Source organism: Phacochoerus africanus, chromosome 11 (genome assembly GCF_016906955.1).
Source record: "Phacochoerus africanus isolate WHEZ1 chromosome 11, ROS_Pafr_v1, whole genome shotgun sequence".
In the NCBI taxonomy this organism is placed as follows: Eukaryota; Metazoa; Chordata; class Mammalia; order Artiodactyla; family Suidae; genus Phacochoerus; species Phacochoerus africanus.
Window position 1 is genome coordinate 9,709,998 of NC_062554.1, and position 20,064 is coordinate 9,730,061.

At 47.3% G+C, this 20,064-nt stretch overlaps 1 protein-coding gene and 1 pseudogene across 2 annotated transcripts in view; one reads left to right on the plus strand and one right to left on the minus strand.

The window, feature by feature from the left end:
- Nucleotides 1-6,522: 6,522 nt before the first annotated feature.
- On the minus strand, nt 6,523-6,925 carry LOC125110610 (transcription elongation factor A protein-like 8; annotated as a pseudogene).
- Nucleotides 6,926-10,682: 3,757 nt separating this feature from the next.
- UVRAG (UV radiation resistance associated) overlaps nt 10,683-20,064 on the plus strand; it is a 283,852-nt gene continuing 274,470 nt past the window's right edge. For both annotated transcript variants that reach the window (XM_047752708.1, XM_047752709.1), the window contains exon 1: nt 10,683-10,998. In XM_047752708.1, the coding sequence (XP_047608664.1) occupies nt 10,882-10,998 (117 nt within the window). In that variant the 5' untranslated portion in view covers nt 10,683-10,881. The remainder of the gene's footprint in view (nt 10,999-20,064) is intronic.

The window sequence follows — 20,064 nt, forward strand, 5'->3', positions numbered from 1 at the left end:
CTTCCTGTCTGTCTTTTTAGGGCCGCACTGGCAACATATGGAGGTTCCCAGGCTAGGCGTCCAATCAGAGCTGTAGTTGCTGGCCTACACCACAGCCACAGCAACGCCAGATCCGAACTGCGTCTGCCACCTACACCACAGCTCCCGGCCACGTCAGATCCTTCACCCACCTGATCGAAACTGCCATCCTCATGGATGCTAGTCGGGTTCCTTAACCATTGAGCCATGACCTGTGCTCCCAGAGCAGCATTTCTAGAACATAAATCAGATCGCGTCACACCCCTGCTTAGTCTGTGTGCCTCAAGCAAAGTCAGACTCTCCTGAGGCTACAACACCTGGCAGGGTTCGGCCCCTGCCAGGACCTCCAGCTTCAGTCTGTGCCATCAGGGCTAGATTAAAACTAAGCACCGAAAACACACTGCCACATCTGCCTTATGAAATTACAAATAAGGGCAACACTTGATTGTAAAAGAGAATGAAAGAGGTTCTTTGATTTTCTTTTTTTTAAAAATTTTACTGACATACAGTTGATTTACAGTGTTGGATTTTCTTGCTTTCTTTCTTTCCTTTTTTGCTTTTTAGGGCCTCACCTTCAGCATATGGAGGTTCCTAGGCTAGGGGTCTAATTGGAGCTACAACTGTCAGCCTACACCACAGCCACAGCAACACAGGATCCAAGCCACATCTGCGACCTACACCACAGCTCATGGCCACACCAGATCCTTAACCCACTGAGTGAGACCAGGGCTCCAACCCAAAACGTCATGGTTCCCAGTCGGATTCGTTTCTTTTGTGCCATGATGGGAACTCTGGATTTTCTTTTATTTTTAAATTTTTATTTATTTATTTAATTTGTTTTGTTTTTTTTAGGGCCACACCCGAGGCATGTGGAGGTTCCCAGGCTAGGGGTCGAATCGGAGCTGTAGCCGCGGGCCAAAGCCAGAGCCACAGCAAAGCAGGATCCGAGCCACATCTTCAACCTACACCACAGCTCAGGGCAACGCCAGATCCTTAACCCATTGAGCGAGGCCAGGGATGGAACCTGAAACTTCATGGATCCTAGTCAGATTCGTTAACAACTGAGCCACGATGGGAACTCCTTTATTTATTTATTTATTTATTTAGCTTCTTAGGGCCACAGGAGGTTCCCAGGCTAGGGGTTGAATCGGAGCTGTAGCCACCGGCCTACACCACAGCCACAGCCACACGGGGTCTGAGCCAGGTCTTCGACCTACACCACAGCTCAAGGCAACACCGGATCCTTAACCCCCTGAGCAAGACCAGGGATTGAACCTGAGACCTCATGGTTCCTAATCAGATTCGTTTCCGCTGCGCCACGACAGGAACTCCGGATTTTCTTTCGTTGTTGAAATAGCAATTTCTTTCCACAAGTATTCTCCTCTCTCTCTCCTCCTCCGTCCTGCCTCCCCCTCCTCCGCAGCCCTGGCTGCCTCTCCCTGCCTCCTCCCACCTGGCCTTCCGTGTTCCATGTCCTTCTTCAGGCTGTTCCTTCTGCCCAAATTACTCCTCTCGTCCCCACCAGCCTCTTTGGCCCAGCTGAGGCCTACTCACCCTCCAGACCCCCCTGTGAAAGTCAGTTCCCTAGAAAGCTTCCTCCCGGGACTTCTCCTGAATCAGCTCCTGGGTTAGATGCACTTTATCAAAGGGTGTCACCCTGGCTGGCCTACACATTCACCAGCTCCTGTGCTCAGACTGACACCACTGTGGTCTGTGATGATGCGAAAACCATTGGAACTGAGGGAGGAGCGCTGGCCTCGAGGGCAAGAGGTTCGAGTCCTTGCGTCAGCTTTGCTGCAGACTTTGAGTGACCCTGGAAAAGCTCATTTCCTCTCTGTGGGACTGTGTCCAGTGAGGGAGGTAGGAGGCCCCATGTCATCCAAACTCACACTCAAGCATTCAACATTTCACTGATTTTATTTTACTTTATTTTATTTTTTATTTTTTGTCTTTTTGCCATTTCTAGGGCCACTCCCCCGGCATATGGAGGTTCCCAGGCTAGGGGTCTAACCGGAGCTGTAGCCACTGGCCTACGCCACAGCCACAGCAAAGCGGGATCGGAGCTGCGTCTGCGACCTACACCACAGCTCACGGCAACGCCAGATCCTTAACCCACTGAGCAAGGCCAGGGATCGAACCCACAATCTCATAGTTCCTTGTCAGATTCGCTAACCACTGAGCAACAATGGGAACTCCAACCATTCACTGATTTTAATCACTCATTCATTCAGCCATTTGCTCACTGAAGCTGATGGAGCCTGTCCTCTGTGTCTGGAGGTTGGGGATGCAGAATGAAATCAAGAGCAAGAATTCAGGAGGGGAGTTCCCATTGTGGTGCAGTGGAAACGAATCCGACTAGGAACCATGAGGTTGTGGGTTCGATCCCTGGCCTTGCTCAGCCACTTAAGGACCCAGCGTTTGCCGTGAGCTGTTCTGTAAGTCCCAGACGCGGTTCAAATCTGGCATTGCTGTGGCTGTGGCATAGGCCGGCAGCTGTAGCTCTGACTTGACCCCTAGCCTGGAACCTCCATAAGGTGCAGCTGGGGCCCTAAAAAGACAAAAAGACAAAAAAAAATAGAATTCAAGGGGGTTCCTGTTGTGGCTCAGTGGGTTAAGGAACTGACGTAGTCTCCCTAAGGATACTGGTTCAATCCCTGAGCTCACCTGAGCTCACTCAGTGGGTTAAGGATCCGGCGTTGCCGTAAGCTGTGGCATAGGCCAAAGATGTGGCTCGGATCTGGCATTGCTGTGGCTGTGGTGTAGGCTGGCAGCTGCAGCGCTGATTGAACCCCTAGCCTGGGAACCTCCATATGCCACCAGTGGGGCCTTAAAAAAGACCAAAAAAAAAAAGAGATAGAGAGAGCGAGCGAGCAAGAATCCAGGGTGGAGTGAGTGAGAAAATATTAACCTCTCAGTGTATGACTAGGCACACGGATACCAGCACTAAAGAGAAGTCGAGCAGCCTCTGGGAGACCCCAGAGGAGGTAGCAATAAGCTCCCATGGTGGGGTGGGGGGGGTGGGGGGGGAGGCATTTTTCCCCGAAAGTGACCTTGAAGGGCTGAGAAGGGAGAAGGAGAAAAGCCGTCCAGGGACCTGCCTTTCAGGTTTGGCGCGTGGGTGCAGGCTCTTTGGGGAATGGCCTTTGTTTTCTGGTTGTCTTCTGGCCTCCTATAAGAGTCTGGCTCTTCTGGTTCTGCCCCTTCAAAGCTGCACCTCCAGGGCTGCCTGAGGATCTTTCTAAATGGCTTCCTGTTGCCTAAAACGAAGCCCAAGTTCTTCGGCCTGGTGGCCAGGTTCTTCTCACCCGGCCCCATCTTCCTCTTCCAGCCTCTCAGCCTGTAGCTCCTCCAGGCACATGAGACTATGTGAACGTCATGTTCTCTGCCTCAGGGCCTTCGCTCATGCTGTTCCTTCTGCCTGGAATGCGCCATCTCTGCCACCCCACTTTGTACTGAAACGATCAGGGAGCTTCTGGCAGTCTGTGTTATTTCTTCAGTGTGGTACCCAGCCTGGGCACCTGGGTATAGGTCTGATAGGTGTTTAATCAAGTAAATGAATAGAAGAAAGAGGACTGTTGAGAGGAAGGGATGGATTTTATTTCATTAGGTTTGAGACAGAGAAAGATCAGTCTGCTCTATCTTGGTTTCATTTGCCCAATGAGAGCTGGAGAACGAAGAGGGAGGAGGAAGAAAAGGCCAAATTGGGCTGGGTTGGGCTTTTGGGTCCCGCAAACTGAAATTTTGATTGCAGCACCCCTGCTGCTAGTTAACAGTTAACTTGATGGCATGTTTTAAGAATTTTTGGATTATTTAGGCTTTTTTTTGCTGTTTTTTTTTTTTTTGTCTTTTTAGGGCCACACCTGTAGCATATGGAGGTTCCCAGGCTAGGAGTCCAGTCAGAGCTGTAGCCGCCAGCCTATGCCACAGCCACAGCAATGTGGGATCTGAGCCACATCTGTGACCCACACTACAGCTCACAGCAACGCTGGATCCTTAACCCACTGAGCGAGGCCGGGGATTGAACCCGCATCCTCATGGATGCTAGTCAGGTTCGCTAACTGCTGAGCCACGACGGGAACTCCCTAGTCATCACTTAAAAACACCAGCCATCCCTGGATCAAACAGCTCTAACCCTCCGCTGTTCACCTATCAAATTCCTAGTCATCCTTTAAAACCTCTGTGAAGCCGGCTCTGACCTTGCGCACCGCCCCAGTAGAGTCTGTCACTCCATTGCTGCTTGACCTCAATGTTCTATCATTGGATGTATACTGTATTTGGTCACTTTAAATCATTTTAAAAGATTTTATTTATTGCTCACATCTGCAGCTTATGGATGTTTCCGAGCCAAGGATTGAACCTGGGCCACAGCAGTGACCTGAGCCACAGAAGACACAATGCTGGATCCTTAACTTGCTGAGCCACTAGGGAACTGTATTTGACCACTTAAAAAATTTTTTTTATTTAATCTTTTTCCTTTTTCTTTTCTTCTTTTTTTTTTCCTATTTTTTTTTTTTTGTCTTTTTAGGGCCACATCTGCAGCATATGGAAGGTCCCGGGTTAGGGGTCAAATCTGAGCTGCAGCTGCCAATCTATGCCACAGCCACAGCAAGATCCAAGATGCATCTGGGACCTATGTCACAGCTTGCAGCAATGCCGGATCTTTAACCCACTGAGCAGGGTCAGGGGTCGAACCTGTAATGGACACTATGGTGGGTTCTTAACCCCCTGAGCCACAGTGGAATTCCTGGCCACTTTTTAGTCCATGCTCCTTAAACTTGGATACATGTTTCTCTGGTGGATTATATAGCACTGTATAAATATTATAATTTAATTACAAGTGATTAAAATATACTTATGTTGAAACAAGTATAGCCATGTGATGGAGAAGGATCCTTCTTTCCCTTTGGGAGAGTAAGAGGGAGAGAACACCATCTGAATGGTAAGAAAAAAGAAAGAAAGAAAGAAAAAAGAAAAAAACAAAATAACACAAGCATTTTTTAGAAGGAAATAGGACATATAAAAACAATGATAGGAGTTCCCACTGTGGCACAGTGAGTTAAGAATTTGACTGCAGCAGCTCAGTTTGCTGCAGTGGTGCGGCTTCGATTTCCAGCCCGGAGCAGTGGATTAAAGGATCAGGCATTGTCACAGCTGCAGGGTAGGTCAAAGCTGTGGCTCAGATTCAGTCCCTGGCTCAAGAGCTTCCATATGCCACAGATGCGGCCATAAAATAAAAAAAATAAAATAAATAAAAACAATGACAGTAGCATTCATTGAGCCCTTGCTCAAGTCACTATGCTTTATATGCATCGCCATGAATACTGTGCAAGCAGCAGTCTATTTCACGTCTCCACTGTGTCCCTAGGGGCAACCGCCAGCTCTCCTGGTGAAACCACACAACTCAGATGGGATTCAAATCTAACCAAAACCAAAACTGAGACTTGAAGCACAGGCTGAGGCTTGAACCCATATAAGTCTCAGATGGGGGTTGAACCTACTGCCTTTTAATTAAAAATGACACACTTGGTTTCAGGACTTACCAAAGTTCAGGTTCCTTCCTTCCTTCCTTCCTCCTTCCTTTCTTCCTTCCTTTCTTCCTTCCTTCCTTTTTTCTATAATAATTGCCAGTTTTATTCCCCTGGCTAAGAGATCCAGAGGTAATTTGAGGTCTACATTTTTTTTATTAATAACTCTCTCATCAGTTGAGGTGCCCCCATTGCCTTTATTAGCTGGTTGCAACTCATTTGATTGAGTCTTAACTATGTAAGAAAAACCTTTAATTCTTTTTGAGTGTCGTGTTCCTTAAAAATACACGTATAGGAGTTCCCCTCGTGGCGCAGTGGTTAATGAATATGACTAGGAACCATGAGGTTGTGGGTTCGATCCCTGGCCTTGCTCAGTGGGTTAAGGATCTGGCGTTGCCGTGAGCTGTGGTGTGTAGGTTGCAGACGCGGCTCAGATCCCACGTTGCTATGGCTCTGGCGTAGGCTGGTGGCTACAGCTCCGATTCGACCCCTAGCCTGGGAACCTCCACATGCCGTGGGAGCGGCCCTAGAAAAGACAAAAAACAAAAAACAAAAAACAAAAAAATCCCAAAAAACACGTATAAGCAAAAAGAAAACTCACACCACACAAGAAATAAGCATACATTCTTGATATATGCATGGATGTATACCCACCCACCCACCCCCAACAAATTTGAGAATTTCCCCTACATATGTGAGCTGATGCTAAATATGCTGCTCTGTAACCTGTTATGTTTTTCTTTACTGGAATGCAAATATTTTCATGCACATGTGTGAAACTTCCCAATTGGAAAACAGACCTGGAAAATGTGTCAAAATACAAAATCCAGATGCTGGTAACAAGGAAGCTACCTAACACAAAACTCCACCAGATGATTAGAAATAAAAAGAAAGTCAAAGATACATCAGAAAAGGCTAATAGAAAGCAAGCAGGGGCCAGATTTCAGTATCAGACCAAAGCAAACAAACAAAAAACCGTTCAAGGCCTAAAGCACACAGGACAAGGGCAGCTGCGTGACTGTCTTTGCTTCTATTTTTTTATTTTTTTTAATTTTATTTTTTTTGTCTTGTCTTTGCTTCTAATGCATCATCACAACCTTGCTTCTTACTCTTCTTATCTCTTCCCTAACCTTTCCAACTCATCCGCTTCTCTTATCATTTCTTCAGGGTCCAAATGCCTAACTACTGGAGCGTCCGCTTCATATCCCTGGCCGGGCTGAGTCAGCCCTGAGCCAAGGTCCCCTTCAGCTTCCTGGTGTACCCCTTCTTCAGAAGGTTGAGGGTTTTTCTGCCTCCTGAGGTACATCTTCCAAAGTGTGGTCTTCCTCGGCCTTTGGCATGTTCTGTGAGTTTCCTTTATTTTCTTCACAAGACTTTTGCATGTTGGGTGTTTTTCTTTTCTCCTTTTTGAATAAATTAATCCTGCAGGGATCCGGGGTGGGGGGGGGGGGTTTCCTCCTTCTTCCCTCACTCGATTTGGGTTTGCTCCCCAAAGACCAAGAGTCCTGAAAGGATCTGGGGTATGAAGTTCAGGTTCTTGATGTCTCAGTGCAGGAGGAATTCAGTGAGAGGCTAAGTGATAATCAAGAAGTAGATTTTATTAAGAGAGATAGACAGAGCGTGGGCCGTCTCAAAAGGCGAGAGTGGCCCTGGGAGATACACATGCATAGACAGAGTTCTGTCCTTCTTAGAAGGCGAGAGAGTGGCCCTGATACATGGAGTGGTTGGTTTTTATCGGCTGAGTAACTTAATAGGCTAATGAGTGGGAGGATTAGTCCAACTATTTTTGGGAAGAGGTGGGAATTTCTGGGAATTAGACCACCACCCATTTTTGGCCCCTCCTGGCTAGCCTAGCCTTGGCATGGTCATTGTGCCTATGCGCATGTCATTTAGCAGGCTCATGTATCACAATGAGCGTATAATGAGTCTCAAGGTCTACTGGAAGTCAAACCTTCTGCCATCTTGGGCCTGGTTGGTTCTAACCAGCTTTTGTCTTAGCCTCAACAGCTCTGTCATTCTTTAAGGATTATGCCCTGCCCACTTTCCTCCTGTTTCAGGAGGTTTGTGGTATGTGGGTAGAAAAGCTTGAGAAGGGTTATTTATTTACTTTGGTACTTCAGTTCTTTTTTTTTAGGGCTGCATCTGCAGCATATGGAAGTTCCCAGGTCAGAGCTGCAGCTGCTGGCCTACACCGCAGCCACAGCAACAACACCGGATCCAAGCCATGTCTGCAACCTACATACACCCCAGCTCATGGCAATCCTGGATCCTTAACCCACTGAGCGGGTCCAGAGATGGAACCTGCATTCTCATGGATACTACTGGGATTCGTTACCACTGAGACACGATGGGAACTCCCATTTCTGTATTGTCTGTCTCTGATAATCTGCCTGATGCAGAGCTGAGCTTCAGTGAAAGCTTGGGGAAAAGACTTGCATCCGATCCCTCTGCTTTCTTCCCTTCCTGCCTGGTGAACTCTTATTGGTCCCTCGGTATCCAGGTTAAATGTCACCTCTGCTGTGAAATCTTTTTTTTTTTTTTTTTTGGTCTTTTTGTCTTTCCTAGGGCTGCACCCGCAGCATATGGAAGTTCCCAGGCTAGGGGTCTAATCGGAGCTGTAGCCGCCGGCCTACGCCAGAGCCACAGCAACGCCAGATCTGAGCCCGGTCTGCGACCTACACCACAGCTCACGCAACGCCAGAGCCTTAACCCATTGAGCAAGGCTAGGGATCGAACCCACAACCTCATGGTTCCTCGTCAGATTCGTTAACCACTGCGCCATGACGGGAACTCCCTGCCGTGAAATCTGACTGTCTTCTCTGGCTCCCACAGCCCCCAGACTTCCCTCAGAACAAGCACTAAGCCCCTTGATTTAGGGCTTCTGGCCTCTAGAACTGCCAAAGAATCACGTCTGTTGTTTTAAGCTACCCAGTTTGCAGTAATATGATACAGCAGCCTCAGGAAACGAATCCAGCTTGGAAACAGACAAATGTTTTCTGTGAAATTCCACCAGATTTTGTAACCAGATGAAGTCTGGGATTTCCCAATTGCTCCCTTCTAAACAAACACCTGACCACACAGCCTAGGCTCTCTCGTCATGAGGAACCACTCTCGGTGTTTCTGTGACATCCATCTTAGCCAGTGCTGGGATCCGATCCAAAGTGTCTTCAGGCTTCTGGACACTCTTGAAAGATAGTATGCTTATCTTTTTATTAAAATATTTTTAATGAAATTATTACATCTGAGGCCCCGCACTTGGCACTTTATTTACATTGATTTACTTAATTCCCACAGCAACCTTGCTACTGTTTGGCAGATGGGAAAAATTACAGCTGAGAGAGCGGAACTGGCTTGCCTAGGAACATGTAGCTAAAAGGTGGCAGAGCCAAGATTCCAAAAGTTCCTGATTCCTGCTGTGCCTAACTCTAAAACACTGTGTTCTTTCTGCTACATCGGTCTATATGGTGGGGAAACTCACAGTCTAGGAGGGAAAAAGGCAGGTCATTATTTCTGCAGAATGACTCCATGATACTTACTATGGAAGCAATTGCTATAGATGCTATCATTATGATCAAGGAAGTCTTTATGGGAGTTCCCATCTTGGCGCAGCGGAAATGAATCTGACTAGGAACCATGAGGTTGCAGGTTCCATCCCTGGCCTTGCTCAGTGTGTTAAGGATCCGGCATTGCCGTGAGCTGTGGTGTAGGTCGCAGACGGGGCTCAGATCTGGCATTGCTGTGGCTCTAGCATAGGCCAGCAGCAACAACTCCGATTAGACCCCTAGCCTGGGAACCTCCATATGCCACTGGTGCAGCCCTAAAAAGACAAAAGACAAAAAAAAAAAAAGGAAGTCTTTATGGAAGCAGCAGCATTTGAACTGGGTTTTCACTTCAAAAACATGTCCTAATTCTCTGCCCCGTGCTGGGAATCCAGAGGTGAATCAGAGAAGATTCTCCAGCTTGAGGAATTCATTCTGTTTGAGGAAGGGGTACGTGTGGCTACATGTGTCTTACTTATTAAAAGACGATAGATAGAATAATCAGGAATGTGGTAGAGGTAAGTTTCCTAATTCAGGGTCCCAGAGGGAATCACAGATGTTCAAGAAAGGATCCCAGCAGGTCCCACTGTGGCACAGAGAGTTAAGGATCCAGTGTTGCTCAGGTAGCTGCTAAGGCGTGGGTTCCACCCCGCGTTCCCTCCACCCCCACCCCTCTGGGTTAAGGATCCTGCTTGCCACACAGCTGTGGTAGGTTGTAGGCAGCAGCTGCGGAGAGAATTCCATCCCCGGCCTGGGAACGTTCATATGCCAAAGGGTGTGGCCCCAAAAATAAAAGGATCCTAGGCCCAGATGAGATCTGATGGGCAAGTAAGCCTCATTAATCAGGAGGAGAAAAGTAGAGAAGGCTTTTCAGGGACAGCATAAACAACCCACTCATAGAAATGAAATAGCATCCTGAGTGCCTGGCTCAGCGTACCAGTTAGTGCAGGGGCAGGAAGGGCGGGACTTGTGGGATGGAATTGGTCGTGGGTGGAGCTGGTGGAACTGTCCGACAAGTTTCTGGTGTCAGTACATCCTGCGTGGTGGTTTTCTGCAGAACCGTAAAATATTCTTTTCAAGCCCCGCACGTCGACAGGAGCCCCTCAGGAAAAGCCTGCTCCGGGGCTTGCAACTACAGACTCAGCTGGGGCCAAGGAAGTCCCCGCTCTCCAGGAGAGGCCAGTTACCATGGCAACTAGGTTAGGGCGGAAGCGGCTCCCAAAACTGACTCTCACTAATCAGGTGACTCTCCTGCCTCCTACACGTGACACCAGAGCCCGAGCGCACAGTCTACCTAATCAGACTCCGCCCCTCATTTCCTTTACGGACAACTGACAGCGACCTCGAGCAATGGTCTCCGCGGCTCCTCCCAGAGGCCCCGCCCCCTGGTAGTGAAACAACCAATTAGACTGGAAAGAAAAGAAGCAACGCCCCAGGTTTCACCCCGGCTTGACAGGCGCAATTTAGGCCGTCCCTGGGTCCCTCCGCCCCTGGTTCATTCCTACCCGCGATGGACAGACCGTCTGCCCAATAGCACGTCCCTCGTCTGTCCTTGGTTCCCGCCCCCGTGAGAGCCGAACCAATGGACAAGCCAGGTCTCAGCGGGTGGTGGGGGGTTGCACTGCGGTAATATGGCTCTTCCTTAGCGAGCGGCGGCGGCAGGCGGAGGTGGGGTAGAGCGGTCCTGCCTCTCGGGTGGCTGGTTTCTGGGCTGTAGGGGCTCGGCAGATCGTGACTGGGCGGTGGTGGCGGATGCCGGAGGAGCGCGGGCCCCGCCGCTTGGCGGCCCCCGGGTTGAGATGAGCACCTCGGCGTCGGTCGGGGCCCCGATCCCCCAGCCGCCCCCGGGCCAGGCCGCCGCGCTGCCTCCCGGTTCCACCGCGCGGGCCCTGCATGTGGAGCTGCCGTCTCAGCAGGTAACCTCGCGGGCTCGCGGCGCTGGGGAGGGGCTGGGAGGAGGCTCGTGAGGGGACCCCGTGGCCGGTGGGCTGATTCCGTGCCAAGCCGGGAGACCCTGAGAAGTGGCCGGGGAGAACTTGGAGGGCCGGGGAGGGCTGTCCAGAGGTCTTGGGAGGAGAAAGAAGGATCCAGGGATGGCCGAACCTCTGGGGGATTCCCGGGTCCCAGGAGACCTCCCTTTGCAGGAGATGGGCTGGGAAGGGGCGGGAAGGGATCCAGTGAAACTCCCTAGGGGGCCCGGCGGGTGTCCGCCACTCCCTGCGTAAGGAGCTGGGGATTCCCTGGCGCAGACCCTCCCCTTTATCCGCTTGGGGAGGGACCCGGGGAAGCCCTGGTGTCCCAGGAGAGACGGGGAACCTCTTTTCTTTCCTCAACCCACTTACTTGATGACAAACTAATTGGTACTCTGTAGTTGCGGGAGAAGTGAGGAGTCTTTAGGGTTTCGAGCATTTACTTTTAATCTCTCCTTATTATGAAGTACTCCACTGAGCTTCTCAAGAAAATTCTTTTGAGGCTTTGGGTTTCCTTCCTAGTCCTCCGACTTCCACGGAGAGCATTTTAGCCGTTTAGGGGGGCGCTTTGCTATTGCATTCGGTCAAAAGAGTATCTGTGGAAGGACGATTTGATGTACATATTCATGTGCATATTCTTTAGCCAGGCTTACAGGGAGGGCTTCTTTGAGCCACACTTGGATCCACATTGTAGGCGGATAAGAAAGCGAGGACACCGAGTTTGGGGACCTGAGAGAATTCTCTGTGTCACCCACGTCTGTGGAGTGCCTCTTCCTTCCTTCTCTCCCTTGCTTCTTTCTATCTCCCAAGAGGAGACTTCGCAGGAACTTTAGCATTAAAGAGACTTAGAATGCCTTTCATCATCCCCTTTCCATGAAGTGGACCTCAGGAAAACGATCAGTTATTGAGTGTGAACCATGTTAGATTAATGCCAGGTGCTCAACTGGCTGCTAGTTAATTTAATCTCCCACGTCTGGGAAGTAGCGATTTTTATTAGCCCCATTTTGTAGGTCGGGAGACTGAGGCTTAAATACGGCCAAGCCTTGCGGTTACTAAGTGGCGAGGCTGGGTTTCAGAATCCAGCTGGAGACCGATTACAGCCCCAGCACGTGGTTGTCGTGCTGCAGACTTGAGCAACCTTTTCTCCGCTATCTTCACACAAGACAGAGCACTTTCCTTCCTACCCTTCCTCCAGCTTCCCATCCCTGTCTTAGTATTTAGGAAAGAGCCAGACTTCCGGAAGAGTGCGGAGGTTGGGGGCAGAGGGTCGGTGGGAAACGGGATGGATTGAATACGGGAAAGTGTGGAGACGTGGGGGCTGCTAAAGGAAGAGGAGAGTTGGAGATCAGCGCGACAGTGGTGGCCATTGAGCTGAGTTGTTTGCAGAAGCAAGGGCTTTTTGTGCGGTAACAGAGGATTGAAAAGACTGGCATAGCGCGGGCCCGGGTTTTGTGGCCCTCTTGGGAAGGGAGTTTGTGGAGAATCTTAGGAGCTTCAGGGTGGTGACGTTTGGATTGTATTTACGAGGTGCTGGGGGAGAGTGAAAGCCTGGTGGGGGAGACTAGCCTCAGGAATGAGCATTCATGCGAATTTGCAAGTGTGTGTAGGTGGATGATGGGAGTGGGTCCTGGGATAGGCAGTGGTGGCCACTGTTACAGGCATCCTGGAGACATCCTGAGTCCAGAGCCAAGAGGGATTTAGTTTGGGAGCGCTTTGGGGAAATGTGGAATTAGGAAAGAGAAAGCATCATTTGTTTCCTAGAGCCTGTTCTCTGATAACAGTTCCCAATTTAACATTGGGGGAAATAATCCAAACAAACTGTCCACAGACCAAATCCAACTGCATTTGTAAGCGTTTGTCCAGTGTTTGGAATCATGCCCAGGGATATATAGTGGCCTGAGTGTACGGCCGAACGCTGTATGATCGCTGAGTGTGGGATTTACAGCTTTCTGGGGGTGTCATCCTCCTTGAATTCTTGGAAGGCAGCCTGTATAACAAAAGCACTTTTGCTTTTGCTCTTGACATTAGCTTCGCTTTCTGGGTCAAAATGCTCAAGTTTTTAGGATAGAAATATAGAATATTTTAAAAAGTAAGCGTTTTTGTTAAAGGGTTTTCCATATACAGGGACGTGTATGAGTACACAGCTTAATGAATTGTCCAAAAGCAAAAAGTTTTAGCCCGATTAAGAAATACACAATTATTACCGTCCCACAAGTCCCCCTTGTGTTCTCTTCAGTCTCTTTCCTTTCTCTCCAAAGGAATCACTATTTTGATTTCTAACATGAAAGTTTTTGCCTGTTCTTAAATTATATGTATGTGGAGTCATGCAAAGTGTATTCTTTTGCTCATTATTGTTGGTGAGAGTCATAGAATGAATTTCTTTCTTTCTTTCTTTCCTTCCTTCTTTCCTTCTTCCTTTCTTTCTTTTCCTTTTTTAGGGCTGCGTCTGCGGCATGTGAAAGTTCCCAGGCTAGCGGTCAAATCCGAGCTACAGCTGCCGGCCTACAGCAACTCGGGCTCTGAGCTGAATCTGCAACCTACAACACAGCTCATAGCAACGCCGGATCCCCAACCCACTGAGCGAGGCCAGGGATTGAACCCACATTCTCATGGATACCAGTCGGGTTTGTTTCTGCTTCGCCGCAACGGGAACTCTCTAAAACTTTTAGCATTAATTTGTTGTCTTTTTTGCCTGTGACTTCGGCAGAATTTCAGAGGTTTGGATAAATTTGAAATCCAGTGATCTTTCTTTTAAATAACACTTTGAAAATTGTGTCATTTTAATAGATTCCATGCTATTTGATAAGGTGTCAATATTTCTAAACAGATAAATCTGTTGATTTAGGATTTCTACAATAAAGTTGGTTATCGAAACGCATAGATTCAGTCATTTGTCCCCCGGACTCTCAGCCTATTTCTTTTTTTTTTTTTCTTTTCTTGGGCCGCTCCCGTGGCATATGGAGGTTCCCAGGCTAGGGGTCCAATCAGAGCTGTAGCCGCCGGCCTACGCCAGAGCCACAGCAACGCAAGATCCCAGCCTCGTCTGCAGCTCATGGCAACGCAGGATCGTTAACTCTCTGAACAAGGGCATGGATCGAACCGGCAACCTCATGGTTCCTAGTCGGATTCGTTAACCACTGCGCCACGACGGGAACTCATATCTTTTTTTTTTTAATTTTTATTTTTTTTCTCAGCCTATTTCTTTTCTTTTCTTTCTTTCTTTCTTTCTTTCTTTCTTTCTTTCTTTCTTTCTTTCTTTCTTTCTTTCTTTCTTTCTTTCTTTCTTTCTTTCTTTCTTTCCTTTCTTTTCTTCCTTTTCTTTCTTTCTTTTTTTGCTTTTTAGGGCAGCAATCACGGCATATGGAGGTTCCCAGGCTAGGGGTCTAATTGGAGCTATAGCTGCTGGTCCACACCACAGCCACAGCAACGCGGGATCCCAGCCTCGTCTGCAGGCTACACCACAGCTCATGGCAACACCAGATCCTTTACCTACTGAGTGCGGCCAGGGATCGAACCTGCAACCTCGTGGTTACTAGTCGGATTTGTTTCTGCTGTGCCACAATGGGAACTCCTCTCACCCTATTTCTAAGGGAGGGTTTTTCAGCCTGGGCACTGTTGACATTTTGGGTGCGTAGGTGTGTCTGTAAGATGTTTATCCATCTCCGTGGGTTCTACCCATAATATATCAGCAGCACCAACTTAAGCCTGACAATAAAAAATGTCTTTAGGAGTTCCCGTCGTGGCGCAGTGGTTATCGAATCCGACTAGGAACCATGAGGTTGCGGGTTCGATCTCTGCCCTTGCTCAGTGGGTTAACGATCCGGCGTTGCCGTGAGCTGTGGTGTAGGTTGCAGACGCGGCTCGGATCCCGCGTTGCTGTGGCTCTGGTGTAGGCCGGTGGCTACAGCTCCGATTTGACCCCTAGCCTGGGAACCTCCACATGCGACGGAAGCGGCCCAGGTAAATAGCAAAAAGACAAAAAAAAAAAAAAAGTCTTTAGATGGTGCCAGGTGTCTCTTAGGAGCAGGATTACTTGTGGTTGAGAACCATTTTTCCCAGTTATATTTTTGTTTTAGGATAGAGAGAATCCCTGCTATTATTTACTCAGTTATTCCAGTCTTAAGTCCCATGGATTCCAATGACGGTATTGTTTTTGTTTTGTTTTGTCTTGTTTTTTTGGCTGCACCTGTGGCATGTGGAAGTTCCCAGCCCAGGGATGGAACCCACATCACAGTAGTGCCTTGAGCCACAGCAGAGACAATGCTGGATCCTTAACCCGCTGAGCCACCAGGGAACTCCTGTATTGTTTAAAGTATTAATTTACTGTATATTAGTTTCAAAAATACTAGACTCTTTCCCCTCACCCCCAATCTCCCTCCAGAAAGCGTTTTATTTTGTTTTGGCTCAAAGAAAGCCCACAAAGCTATAAAGCTTAACTTATTTTTCTCATTTTAACTTTTTTTTTCTTAGCCATGCCCATGGCACGTGGAAGTTCTTGCGCCAGGGATCAGGCCTGCACCTCAGCAATGACCTGAGCCATAGCAGTGACAATGCTGGATCCTTAACCTGCTAAGCCACCAGGAAACTCCTTAACCCCCTTTTCTTAAAAAATTCAGTTAACACAGGATAACTTCTAAACCTTTACACATATGAGTACCAACTATAGTCCATAACAGCTACTTGCTTGTGTCAGATGGGACTGCTGCTTAATCTTTGCTTCCTTTTGCTTCTGCAGGATCTTGCTTTACCTGTAATTTAAGCATGAATTTTGAGGACTGTTTTGACTCTTTAATTTTTAGTGGAGGTTTGGAATCAGTTAGTGAATATAAGCTTCTCTGAAGAATACTTTCCTTCACACCCTTAGATCTAGGCAGTTTGAAATAAAAATTTGTCTTTTGTGGTAGAGGCATTTATTATTATTTTTAAATTTTTTAAAATTTTTTGGTCTTTTTGTCTTTTTCAGGGCCACACCTGTGGCATATGGAGGTTCCCAGGCGAGGGGTCCAATCGAAGCTACCCCTGCCGGCATGTGTCATAGCCACAGTAATGCAGGATCCGAGCCGTGTCTGTGACCTACACCACAGCTCACAGCAACGCCGGATCCTTGACCCACTGAGTGAGGCCAGGAATGGAACCTGAGACCTCATGGATGCTCGTCGGGTTCGTTAACCACTGAAGCACGACGGGAACTCCGAAAGGCATTTATTATGTCCTTAAAAGTTTGAGAGCATTTCTTTCCTCCTCGAAGGCTTCCTCACTTGAGTACAGCCTGACTGCATTTCTCAGATGTTCAGAGCTGGGGAGGCTGTTTAGTGACCCTTTTTGGGTCACTACCTACCTACACACACAGTTTTGCATGCAGGTTTGTTTCCCTTGAAGTATAAATGGAAAACCCCAGATTAAATAGTCTTAATCTAGTTTAGTCTTTTCCATTTAAAAAAATTTTGCAATTAATTATTATTTTTCTTTTTGTTTGTTTGTTTGTTTATTTATTTATTTATTTATTTTTTGTTTTTTCTAGGGCTGCTCCCTCGGCATGTGGAGGTTCCCAGGCTAGGGGTCGAATCGGAGCTGTAGCCACCAGCCTATGCCAGAGCCACAGCAACACGGGATCCGAGCCTCGTCTGCGACCTATACCACAGCTCATGGCAACACTGGATCCTTAACCCACTGAGCAAGGCCAGGGATGGAATCCGCAACCTCATGGTTCCTAGTCGGATTCGTTAACCACTGCGCCACAACGGGAACTCCACACTATTATATTATTTTTCTTAGACAGTTGTCCACGACAGGGTATATACATCTACCACATTTTTTTTGCATAATAATATTCAGTTATGGTAGTTTAACCCCTATTGGTAGACTTTGGACTCTTTCTAGGTTTTTTGTGTTACATTGTTGCAGTGAATATCCGTGTACACGTGTCTTTGAAATCGTTCACTTCAAGGATGTATTTGTGTGTATGTTTATATTTATGTGTTTATCATCTACATACACGTGTGTGTATTTTTTTGTTAAAGTTTGTATTTCTTTAATTATTAGTTATATTTTAAGAGCTTATTGTATGCCAGACACTATGCTGAATAAATGAACTCATTTATCCTTACATAGTTGAGTGAGTTTTAAGATCTTTGCCTTGATATATGTAGTATTTTAATTTCTTTTGTGACTTGTTCGTTCATGTCTTTGGCACTAATTTTTCTGATTACTTGCTCATGTTTTTCGTTCATTTAAAGAGCATTTGTCTTTTTGGAAGGAGGCGGGGCCTGTTAGTCCTGTTAACCTTTAGCTCTCTTGAATTTTCAAATCGGCATCATTTTTTATAGATTTACAGACAAATTGGGTAAATAGTACAGAAAGTTCCCATATACCCTATACCCATTTCCCCCCATTCTTAACATTTTACATTCACTTGGTACATTTGTTACAATTAATGAACCAGTATTGATACACTGTTGTTAACTAAAGTCTGTAGTTTATTCAGATTTTCTTCATTTAAAAAATTGTGGTAGGAGTTCTCATTGTGGCTCTGTGGGTTAAGAACCTGACTAGTGTCCATGAGGACGCAGGTTCAATCTCTGGCCTCACTCAGCGGTGGTTAAGGATCCAGCGTTTCCACAAGCTGTGGCAGATTCAGCTCAGATCCCAGCCTTGCTGTGGCGGTGGTGTAGGCCGGCAGCTGCAGCTCCTATTTGACTCCTAATCTTGGAACTTCCATATGCTGTAGGTGTGGCCTTAAAAAGAAAAAAAAAATTGTGGTAATATATGCATAATATGGAGTTCCCGTCGTGGCTCAGTAGTTAACGAATCTAACTAGGAACCATGAGGTTGCGGGTTCCATCCCTGGCCTTGCTCAGTGGGTTAAGGATCCGGCGTTGCCGTGAGCTGTGGTGTAGGCTGCAGACTTGGTTCGGATCCCGAGTTGCTGTGGCTCTGGTGTAGGCCGGCAGCTACAGATCCAATTCGACCCCTAGCCTGGGAACCTCCACAGGCCGTGGGAGCGGCCCAAGAAATGGCAAAAAAGACCAAGAAAAAAAAGCATCATATAACATTTGCCCTTCTTACCGTTTTGAAGGGTACAGTTCAGTGGCATTGAGTACATCTCAGTGCTGTGCGACCATCACCGCCATCTATTTCTGGACTTTCTCATCATCCCAAACAGAAGCTCGTTCAAATACTCCCCGTTCTTCCCTTCCTCCAGCCCCTGGTAAACACTTTTCTACTTTCTGTCTCTACGACTTTGCTTGTTCTAGGTTCTTCCTATCAGTGGAATCACACACTATTTGCCCTTTTGTGTCTGGCTGATTTCATTTCATATAATATTTCCCATTCAGCCACATCGTAGCCTGTATTTCATTCCTGGAGTTCCTGCTGTAGCGGAGTGGTTTAAAGGATCTGGCGTTGCCGTAGTTGTGCCATAGGTCACAGCTGTGGCTCAGATTGGATCCCTGGCGGGGAACTTTCATGTGCCATGGGCGTGGCAAAAAAAAAAAAAAAAAGGAATTCCTTTTTAAGGCTGAATAATATTCCATTGTAGGTACACACTACATTTGTTTATCTGGTGATCTGTTGATGGGTCCTTAACATTTAACTAATACCCTTTTTCAGGGTCCCATCCTGGACACCATATTATATTTAGTTTGCTTGTTGTCTTAGCTTCTTCTTGGCTGTCACAGTTCCTCAGATTTCCCTTCTTTATTTCTTCTTTTTTTTTTTTTTTTTTTTTTTTTTTTAGGGCTGCACCTGTGGCATATGGAAGTTCCCGGGCTAAGGACTGAATCGGAGCTGCAGCTGCAGGTCTGCGCCACAGCCATGGGGGACCCGAGCCACATCTGCGACCTACGCCACAGCTTGTGACAATGCCAGATCCTTAACCCGCTGATCAAGGCCAGGGATCCAGCCTGCATCCTCAGGGACACCATGTCGGGTCCTTAACCCGCGAGCCACAGCAGGAATTCCCGACTTGGCTTCTTTCTGATGACCTTCCCAGTTCTGAGTACTAGCGAGGTGTTTTGTAAGATGCCTGCTGGAGTCCGTCTGCTGTTTTTTCCTCACGATTAGACTGAGGTTATGGGTTTTGGGGAGAAAGGCCCCAGAGGTCAAGTGCCATTTTCATCCTCTCTTATCAGGTGTGTGTACTGTGACCTTGGCTAATCATGGGTGTTGACTTCAGTCATGAGTAGTGAGGTCGTGCTTGTCAGCTTTCTCTGCTGGAAGGTTCCTCTTTGACCCTCATGCTTCCACGCTGTCCTCTTTGGAAGGCAGTCGCTGTGTGCCGTCCACCCTTCAGGGTGATGCTCTCGCTCCGTGAGGTCAGAGTATCTGCATAAACCATTTGGGATTTTTCTGTGCAGGGGGAGTTCTATCAGTAGCCACTTCCTTTTACAAACGAGGAATCTAAGGTCTGGGTAACTTTCTCAGCATCACACAGAGTCAACCCAGCGACTGGAGTTTAGGTTTTTGATTCTCACTTCCTGTAGGTTTCTGTTCTGTGCGGGATTCTGGTGAAAAAGAAAAGGTTTACGTTAGCTCAGGGGTTGGGACCATGATGCTTCATATTTTCTTGCTCACCGCACCTGCATGTAGCACTGTATTGCTTACATAGTCGGAACTCAGTATGTTTCTTATTTTAAAATTTTCTATTTGTCTGTGGGTCTTGCCTTTGAAGAACTTAACAGCCCAAAGAGAGGAAGGAAATGAGATTGAAACACATACAAGAAAAAATGGTGGAAGCATAAAAGCTTTCCAAAGCTTAATGTAGCATACGTGGTGTGTTTTTCCTTTACATGTTTATGTTTCTTGGGTATCTTACTGCTGTCTGTCTAATTTAATCATATTTTTATTTTGTGTTCAAAAGATGCGTTTCGTTGGTAAAGCCACGGAAGCCAGAGAGAAAGCTGTACCATTATCATATTGCGAACATCTGGCCCACTCAGTGCAGTAAAGTGTTATGTATGTTTATTCCTTGCACAAATATTTATTGAGGCCCTTCCTTGTGACTCAAATAAAAAA